The sequence below is a fragment of the Galeopterus variegatus genome, unplaced genomic scaffold (genome assembly GCF_000696425.1).
Source record: "Galeopterus variegatus unplaced genomic scaffold, G_variegatus-3.0.2 Scaffold161, whole genome shotgun sequence".
In the NCBI taxonomy this organism is placed as follows: domain Eukaryota; kingdom Metazoa; phylum Chordata; class Mammalia; order Dermoptera; family Cynocephalidae; genus Galeopterus; species Galeopterus variegatus.
This window is the reverse complement of record NW_007726272.1, coordinates 681,659-691,888: the sequence shown is the minus strand read 5'-3', so window position 1 is coordinate 691,888 and position 10,230 is coordinate 681,659. Positions and strand designations below refer to the sequence as shown.

At 46.2% G+C, this 10,230-nt stretch overlaps 1 protein-coding gene across 3 annotated transcripts in view; it reads left to right on the top strand.

Annotated features, from left to right (window-relative positions):
- CLEC16A (C-type lectin domain family 16, member A) overlaps positions 1-10,230 on the top strand; it is a 213,042-nt gene that overhangs the window by 49,013 nt on the left and 153,799 nt on the right. For 2 of the 3 annotated variants that reach the window (XM_008593737.1, XM_008593732.1), the window contains one exon: positions 6,861-7,092. In XM_008593737.1, the coding sequence (XP_008591959.1) occupies positions 6,861-7,092 (232 nt within the window). The remainder of the gene's footprint in view (positions 1-6,860; positions 7,093-10,230) is intronic. The other variant, XM_008593744.1, reaches the window with a different exon arrangement.

Here is a 10,230-nt window from a genome sequence, read left to right as displayed (position 1 = left end):
TTGGAATTTTGATGGGGATTGCATTGAATTTGTATATCACTTTGGGTAGTATGGACATTTTCACTATGTTGATTCTTCCAATCCAAGAGCATGGGATATCTTTCCATCTTGTTTGTCTGAGAAATATACTATTTGCCCTCATTTCAGAAAGATAGCCTTGCGAGGTAGAGTATTCTTGGCTGACAATCTCTTTCTTTTAGTATTTTGAATATGTCATCCCATTCCTTTCTGGCTTTTAGGGTTTGTGATGAAAAGTCTGATGTTAGCCTGATTGGGGCTCCCTTATAGGTGATTTGCATCCTTTAGTGGTGTACTTTCTTGATTTTTTGTATTTCTGGTATGTTTTTTTTTTATGTTTATTCATTGTGGCAGGGGGTTTCACAGTCCACAGGTTTGACACTACTGACTGACTAAGATGTTGCTGTGGTTGCCAATTTGGTATGACTACCTCAGTGACTACTCTGTTGGCCACTAGTGTCTTGCGTGTGTGGTTTCCTCAGGTCTTGGGCCTCTCCAGGGAGCCACCTCTCTGGTAAGCTTGGACTCTGCTGGGCTGCTGGATCACGGGGTGGTACCGCAGGGTGTGTGGTGTCTGTTGAGCTTCCACCTCCCATACTGGACTTCTCCCTGTTCCGTGCGCTCTGGCCCAGGCTGCTGGGATGTGCCGAGGCATCGCAGAGCGTGTGGTCTCTGCAGAGCTTCCCTTCCCCTGCCAGGTGTCTCCCTGCTCTGTGCAGGCTAGGCTGGGCTTGGGATGGAGCTGGGTGGTGGCGGTGAAGCCTACCTGCTGCTGGATTGCACGGCAGCGGCCCCCCCACAGGGTGTGTGGACTCTACGGAGCTTCTGTCTCCCTTGCTGGACGTCTCTGTGCTCCATACGCATTGGGCCAGGCTGGTGGATGGCGCGGCAGCAGTGTGGTCCCCGTGGAGTTCCCGCCTCCCCTGCCGGACGTCTCCCTTCTCCGAGCTCACTAGGCCAGGCTGGGAATGGAGCCGGGTGCCTGCAGTGAAGCGTAACTGCTGGATCACACATTGGCGGCCCCACAGGGTGTGTGGTTCCTGCGGAGCCTCTGCCTCCCTTGCTGAACGTCTCCCCACTCTGTGCGCACTGGGCTGGGCTGGGAATGGAGCCAGGTGGCGGTGGTGAAGCCTATCTGCTGGATTATGCGACGGTAGCCCGGCAGGGCATGTGGTCTCCGCGGAGCTTCTGCCTCCCCCGCTGGATGTCTCCCCATTCCATATGCACTTGATGTTATGTTTTTATAGTTTAAATCGGTTGATTTGTGGGAGACAGTGACGCTAGGGACCGTCTATTCCACCATCTTGACCAGAAGTCCCTAAAGGTGAATTTTTAAAGTTTTGGTGTTTTTTTTTTTTAAATTGTGGTGAAATAAACGACATAATATTTACCATCTTAACCATTTTGAAGTGTATAGTTTAGTGGCATTAAATACATTTTTTAAGGGCCAGCCCATGGCTCACTTGGGGAAGAGTATGGTGCTGATAACACCAAGGCCATGGGTTTGGATCCCTATATAGGGATGGATGGTTAGTTCACTTGGGAGAGTGTGGTGCTGACAACACTAAGTCAAGGGTTAAGATCCCCTTACTGGTCATCTTTAAAAAATAAATAAATAAATAAATAAAATACATTTTTTATGGGGTTTTTTGGTTTTTTTGTTTTTTGTTTTTTGTTTTACATTTAAATGGTACTAGTAATACTTTCTTGGGGTAAAATGACTGAATGATATAGAAGCAGATAGAATAGAAAGTGCAAGTTTCCCCAACCTCAGTATCTTTCTCAGAGGGATCCACTGTTTTCAGTTTTTGTATCCTTCCAGACCTTTCCCTGTGTGTTTTTTATGCAAATATGTACTAACCCAGGAATACATGATATACATAGATGTGAAATAGAGCTCCTTCCACCCTCATAACATATGCTATCTGCTTCTGTAGAATTGCTTGCTTAACCTAGATAACTCCATTTTACCCACTGCCTGACCTGCAGACTACCCCCCCCTTCTGCATGAGAAACCATTGATCTTCTCATAGAAACAAAAGCTGTTGCATAGAAACAGGAGACATACACAGTAAACTATTACATGGGAACAGGAACCACACACAGTGAACTATTACATGGGAACATACACAATGAAAAGTTGTACATTTGATTGCTCTAACAGCTCATTCTTGGCTTCTGTGACCTAGCTCTCTAGCTTGCTTTATGCACCTGGACAAACTTGTGTGCCAATGGGATGTAGTTTTTGCCTTTAAAAACCCAACAAAACCAAGGCATGATGCCGCTCTTCTTTGGTTGCTCCTTGGGAGATGGTCGCTGGCCAGCTGGAGTGAATAAACTGCCCTTTTCTGCACGAGTGGCATGTAAGTGCATTTCTTGTGGGAGCGTGCCTCACAACAGATGTATGTGTTTCAACTCTGTTCTTTCATTTTTTAACCATAAAGTGAGTCCTCAATTGATTGCTTGACTGATTACAACTTGCTTCTTCATGTGCAGTCTGTGTCCAGGTCTTTCTAAGCTGGTACCCCCAGACCTGGTGGAGGATGTGCTTTTTTGACATCTGTCTCGTCTGTGATGCTGCCTCACCTTCTTCACTCAGGCACCCGGGACTTGCTTGTTTCCTTCCTCCCTCCTGAGCCCTGTCACCACCCTTGCAGAACCTCTCTCAGATCCCTCCTTCCCTGAAAAGCCTTAGTCATCGCTTGACCCCTGGGAATTCACCTTCCCTGGAGTATTTGACTTTTACAAAAGCAAGGACCAAAGCCTTAGGTGGAAGGCATTGTTAACCAGCAGGCAGATGCAGACACTGTAGGGAGTGGTTAGGCACTTGGGGCACCCCTGAAATCCCACTGCTGACCTTTAGCTGGCTGTGATTCCAGAAGCCAGCCTAAATGTCCAGCCACAGAGCTCAAGGACCCCTGCGTTTCCTGGTCAGGCGCCTAGCAGAACCACCGCACCCAGTAAGGGGGCCCCTTACCTCCACGCTCCTCCTGTAGCCCCCACTCAGGTGCCTGGGAGATGAGCCCTGGGGAAACCTGAACCTGTGGCATTTGGGAAATGCAGACCTTGTTTGCAGAATACTTTTCTCTGGGGCATGTATTGTGTACTTTCTTTATGAGAAGATAATGGCCTTCTGATTTTTGACTTTGAGGTGGGCTTTTTCCACTTCTTTTGATTAGTTTTATTCAGCGTGCTCTTTAATTGTGTTAAGTTCAGTTCCTGAGGATGTTAGGCTCTGTTTCTTCCCTTCCTCCCTTTCCTTCTCCTTTTTGGTGGCTCTTTCACTGCAGTGTGGTGCAGGCATTCATTCCTGCAGCCTTGAATGCGCTCAGCAACAGCCTGGGTCCCTGCTGTGCCCCAGGCTCTGTGGTTTAGTGTAGAAAGCACAGAGGGAAAAGATGGACAGGGCCCCTTCTCCCCAGGGGCCTTCAGCCTGGGACATCCTGGATTGTCCAGTGGAGAAGGAAGATTCCTGGGAGGCCAGCAGCCAGAGGATTTTGACAGCAGCAGCAGGAATAGACATGAATCTCTTCTGCCCACATTTCCCAGCCAAGTTCTACCTGCTTCTCCATGATAACTGTGGTGTTTTGGTGGTGTTAGTATTAAGAAGGAAAAAAAAATCAGGTTGTTTAATCATAGAAGGATGAAAAGGAAACAAAAATAATCTATAACCGCAATGTCCAGATGACCCCTGTTGAAATTTTTTTTTTAAGTTAGTATGTGTACGTGATTAGAAATTTCAAACCAAATGGAAAGTATAAAATGAAAAACACAAGTGTGCTTACACACGTATGCACACACAGTGCCCCCCACTTGCCTGCCTTTTGCAAAGACAAAATGCAAATACATCCTTATTAATCTTCCAGGAGAAGTCGGGTTTGTGCCTTCATGTGTAGCCTTTGAGAAGCTTTATGTGAAAGAGACCCTCCTGAGTGCTCTGTTCTTGCTTTTTCATCCTGGTGATGTTTCTGTATCAGCACATGCAGGAGTAAAAAGACCTCAGTCTTCTTAACATCTCCGTGGATTCCTACTCTACAGACAGACAGACCGTAATTAACTAACCACTCCCCTATCAGTGGACATTTAGGTTATTTCCAGCTGTTTACTGGATGGCTACATTTTAAAGATTTGAAATTTCCCCAGTAAACATGCCTTCCCCCCTCCCACCAAACACCTGATCATCAAGAAAAGCAGATCCTTTTGGAAAGTTTTAAAATTCATTCTTACAGTTGATTTTTTTTTTTTTTTTTTGGACGTAGGCAAGGAAAGGAAAATAACTATCATGATGGATGCTTACTGTTTTGCTGAGTTGTGAAGGAACTTTATGTCTGTGATTTTGTTTGGTTCTAGGAGGCCAGAATTATTCACCCCGTGTTTTAGACAAGGAACCTGAGGCTTAGAAAAGGCCCCACAGCCCTCGAAGGGTCCAGCTGGCTGGGGTACAGGCCACTCTGACTGGCCCTGGGCCCCAAGCACTTCGTTTCCCTTTCCTTGGTTCTGCCAGTTGTTCTGCTCATCTCAGTTCACATAGCACTTCCCATATCCAGACATGTGACTTTATGCTCATAACTTCCAAACAGGGGGCGTTTTACTCTGCGTTTTGTTTCCAAAAGTTCTGATTGCTGTGTGCCATGATCTGAAATTCACTGGGAGCAGGCAGTGATGGGAGGAAGCGAATTGCTTCATCTTGGGGCCCTAACTTCGCAGGTTCAGGTTCTTCAGGAGAAGATGATGGGGCGTCGTGGGCCACATTCGCTCACTCAGTATCCTAAATGGGCTCTGACAGATGCTGTCTGTCAAGCAGGGCTTGCTCGGAATGCTCCCAGCTCTGGGCTTGTGGTTGTTGGCATCAATAATATGCTATCTGGGTTTCCTGGACAGTAGAATTATGTCTCAATGTATCTGCCATTTCTGTAGTTGAATAATCCAAAGTGGGTAAATAAAAATTAATGTTTGGATTTGGATGCTAATTTAGCTTTCAATTGGGTTTGGTTTTGAGTGTTATTGAAATTAATCTGTGTTCCTTGAGCACATTTCATTTATTAGCAAGGTATGGTGGCCCCCAGAATACAACTGGCGATTGCTTGGGGTCAGTTCAGAAAATGGATAATCCATATCAAGATAATGGAAAAGTTTATTTTAAAACCTTTTAATTTAATGACAAAATGATGTCTGAACATTATCTAGACTCTGGAAAGAGAAAAACACTTCAATTAAAATCCTGTCCCCGGGGCCGGCCCAGTGGCGCACTGCGCTAGTGCGCCGCTTGGGAAGCGCGGAGGCGCTCCCGCTGAGGGTTCGGATCCCACATACAGACCGGTTCCCGCTCACTGGCTGAGCGAGGCGCGGGGGCAACACCGAGGGTTGCGATCCCGTTGCCGGTCCCGGTCCGGTACAGGGGCGACACTGAGGGTTGCGATCTGTTGCCGGACACGGAAAAAAGACAAAAAAAAAAAAAAATCCTGCCCCAAACAAATTAGTTTTCTTTTGTCTTCACTTCTTTCTAGATCTGGTCCATTTGCATGTATAGACTTTTTTTTAAAGAATGTTACTAAGTATGGAACAGAGTTCGAACTCCTGGTGAAACACTATTATTTTAGGAAGAGCTTGGGCTTTGGAGCTGGGCAAGCTTTGATTCAAATTCTGACTCTGCAGCTCAGTAGCTGTGTGACATTGGGCAAGTTACTTAACCCTTCTGAGCCTCTATTTTCAACTTTTCAATTTTACTTCAACTGTAAAACAGGATTGATAATTCCTATCTATCATGGTTGTTAGAAAGACTGAGATACAGCAATACAGGATGTGAATCACAGGTGACACACCTTTTAATTTCTCTTTGAAGTATCTGACTTTTCCAGGGAAAAACTTCTTCCTTTGGGGCAAGCTGATCTTTGACTCATCACTGTTGATTGTTAGGCATCCCTTATAAAGAGAGCCAGCACTTGACTATATCCAATACGCCTTGCCTTTTCTTTTCTGTTGTTTATTTTTATAGTAGCAAGGCACACTGGTATTCCATTTCCTGTAGTGATACACATTTTTATTTATTTATTTATTTATTTATTTATTTTATTTATTTATTTTTTTGTGACCGGTAAGGGGATCGTAACCCTTGGCTTGGTGTCGCCCGCACTGCGCTCAGCCAGTGAGTGCACCGGCCATCCCTATATAGGATCTGAACCCATGGCCTCGGCGCTCCCAGCGCTGCTACGCTCCCAGCACCGCACTCTCCCGAGTGAGCCACAGGGTCGGCCCGTGATACACATTTTTTAAAAATTAACTTATTTAAGTTAAAAGTGATTAATAATATAAGAGTGCTGTAGCTAAGACAGAGAATATGCTGATGGCTTATGGGTTTGAATCCCGGCTCTGCCACTTCCAGGCTGTGTGACCTCAAGTGGGCCATTGAATGTCTGAGCTATGGCTTCCTCATCTTTCTAATGAGGACAACACAGTATTATCTCATGGTGTGGCTGTAAAGTTTAAGTGAGATCATATAGTAAGAGCCCTTAGAACAGCATCTGGAACATGGGGCAAAGTACCATAAAATTGTTAGCCAGAGGGTTTTCTTATGCAGACAACTGACATTTAGGAATCACAGAGCTGGTATAGTAAAGTGCAGCATGTCTGCCTTAGGACAGTGGACAATAAATGGTAGCTGGTCTATTGTTTTGATTATTTAAGAATGATGATGTTAATAGTAGTTGTAATAATAAACCAGGAGGTAGCATTTGTTGTTTCAGAAATTAATTTCTTATGGCATAAACTCTCGGGCAACTGAATGGCATCCATTGAGACTCCACTGTTCAAATGCATCTGTTGCCTTTGTTGGACTCTCCTAGGCCAAGCCCAGCATCCGGTGCTTCATTAAACCCACTGAGACGCTTGAGCGGTCCCTTGAGATGAACAAGCACAAGGGCAAGAGGCGGGCGCAAAAGAGACCCAACTACAAAAATGTTGGGGAGGAAGAAGATGAGGAGAAAGGGCCCGCCGAGGATGCCCAAGAAGACACCGAGAAGGCTAAAGGTACAGAGGGTGGTTCAAAAGGCACCAAGACGAGTGGGGAGAGTGAAGGTGAGTGTCCCTGTGAACACCACCCTGTGTGAGGCCACCCCCTATGTCCATCCCCCATGTGTGTCCACTGGGTGCTTCTAGTCATTCCTGCATAGGTGTACCTCATTCTGAACAGCCAGCCATTGGGAAGCAGCTGAGGGCTGCATGTCACACAGATGCAGTACAAGTCCCACCCTCATCAGAGGGGAGGATACTCCAGGAAAAACCTGGAACAAAGCTCTTCATGCTTAACCCTGTGCCTCGGTTTCCTCTTCTTTAAAAAGGGGGTGGCAAATAGTACCTACTTTGTAGTATTATTGCAAGAATTCAATGAGTGAATATGCATAATGTGCCCAGAACAGTGCCTGGCCCATGTTAAATGCTGTATAAGGATTTGTTGCTGCTACTACTGTTGCTGTTACTATTATCATCATCTTAGGGCTGGCTGATTAGCTCAGTTGGTTAGAGCGCAGCCTTATAAAATCAAGGTCATGGGTTGGATCTCATAAGGGTCAGCTGCCAGAAGAAAAAAAAATTACCTTTATCATACTGCTGTTGCTATTCTTGATAACCTGAGATTATTATTTGTGCTTAGTGCAGTATGAGAAGAAAGGCAAGACCATGTTTAATGAAATTATGTTTTTAATAGATTATGTTTTTTTAAATCAAATAATCAAATATAATCCTCTAGATTCTTACATTGAGATTTTTTTAAAAGTCCTGTCGTTTAGGGTGAGGTATACTTGTGCGGGCTGCAAATGTACTCTATGAGCATTCCTCTCTTTGTCCTGGTCAGGAATGATTCGGGTTGACTTTTTACCTCCCTTTAGATGCTAAAACCTTCTGGACAGCATTTGCTCTGGGATAAAGCAAACTTGAACTGTCCAGTTGCTCGTGTCATGGGCCAGGCTCACAGCCTGCAGATGGGGTCTCTGGCCGCCGCGCTGGGGTTAGGAGGTGACAGGGATGCTCAGTGGAAGTGGGGTGGGGCTCTGCTCACTGGAGGGAAGGTCCAGCCACACCTTCTGGGACAAATATATGTGACCCACCTGTGGTCTGCTGGGGTGTGAGGAGCGCTTCCTGCTGGCTGCCTCCTGGGCCCTGGGCTCACAGTGGTTGCTCTGAAGCCAGTTCTCCCAGCCGCATCAGAGGGACCGTGGGCATCCCCAGGTCTGGGCATGTGAAGCTGTAACACAGAGCTGTTCGCTGAATCAGTGGCTGGGCACTCATTTGCCATTCTGTGGCCAGCACTCACCCCCGCCCCCACCCTCCTGGCCCCATTACCATTTTCTTTTCAGTTATCAGTGAATGCCATGATCACATTTCAATAAGTGAAACCAAAACATCTCTCTGGTGCCACCCGGACCTCTTTTCAAGGCTGAGATCCGTAGCATCCTTTTATTTGTGTTCAAAGTATGCAGTAAACATCTTGGTTTAGGAATTCTTTTTTGGTCTGGGAAAGCTTTGCCAACAAATATCACTTTGATGGGGATGTGAGGGGCAAAAAAAAGGTAAGCCATACTTATTTGCTTATTTGGGTCATTTTGATTTTTTGTTGTTGTTAATGTGGAAGAAAATTGCCTGTTTAACCGTGAGTTCGCTGTTCTATAGCCAAACGGGGGAAAATGAATATCTTCACTTCATTTTGCACACTGCGTTCTTGTCAATTTTGTTTTGGAAAGATGCTATACTTCTTTTGTTCCAGTCCTTTTAAGGGATGCTCTGTAAGTAGGCCTTGGCCTTGACTAACAGTGGTATGGACAGGACAGGGTTGGCCCAAAACACAGTCAAATTAGGCAGCCAGGCAGCCCAGTCCTGGCGCATGGGGCTTCAGGCCGGTTCGGCAAGGCTGCCGTTTCAGCTCTAACTGCTTGGATTGCAGTGGGGGCTTCTCAGGATCCTGAGCCCAGCTGCCCTGTACAGGGCACAAGGGGAGGAATTTTTACCAGCCTCCAAAAGCGTGTTTTCCAGGTGGTTAGTCAGCCAGATCATGCCAAATAGGGCCCAGGAATTTCCCCAGAGGCTTTTCTTGGGCAGTTGGTGCTGACTTCAGAGCTTGGTCAAACATGGCTTTCAGTGACCCCCCTCGGTAATTTTGGTGCCCTGCTGACTTCTTGAATGCATTAGTCATTCCAAAATATGATGGGCCTGTCTTCTTCCCACTCAACTCACCATAAATAAATTCAACTTTCACAGGCCTGTCCTGCTGGGCAGCAACAGTTGTATTCTGGAGTTTTCCGAATCGTGTATTTGATCTCTTAGTCTCATATTCAAAGGTGCAATTTGTGGGTATTCTTTCCTTAGACTGTATCTGTGTATGGGTGAAATTGAACAGCTGTTAATTCTTGTGACTTGGAAGGATGTCAGATACATTTCCTCATTCACGTTGCAAACCAGAGGACAGCATAGATAGGGGAGGTGCCTAGAAGATGGGAGATCTGCCTCGTGGGCCTGTCTCAGAGTCTAGGTTTACTGTGTGCCTTGTACTGTGTACTGCATTGCCCCATATGGGAATTATAAGTATAGAAGATAGAACTCATGTGGTGACTTTTTTTTTTTTTTTTAAAGATGACGGGTAAGAGGATCTTAACCCTTGACTTGGTGATGTCAGCACCACGCTCTCCCAAGTGAGTGAACCAGCCATTCCTATATAGGGATTCGAACCTGTGGCCTTGGTGTTATCAGCACCACATTCTCCCATGTGAGTCATGGGCTGGCCCGTGACTTTTTTTTTAATGAAGATTTGTTGGGACCCTTGCAGTTGCAAGACTTAGAGATCCAACTCAGGCTAGCTGAAGCAAAAAGAATGTTTATTGATTGTTCCTGTAACTGGGAGGCTTGGGTGGAGCCTGACCCAGCTGCAGAGATGACCACTGGCAGCTCCAGGCTCACATCTGCCAGCTTAGCTCCCAAGTGGAGAGAGAACGTCTTCTTCCCGGTGGCTGCAGCTGAAGTCCAGGGGCTGGTACTCGTTGGTGCTATGGGCCTGGCTTGTGTCCGTGCCCCCCAAAGATGTTCCAGGCCGATTGGCCAGACCTGGGTCATGTGTCTGCCCTACGGTGGCTCCCTCAGTAAAAAATGAGGTGTGTTTATCAGAATCAAGGGGGCATGGATGCTGGGCTAGCAGAGACAGCAGATTCTCCCCCAGAAAGCCACACT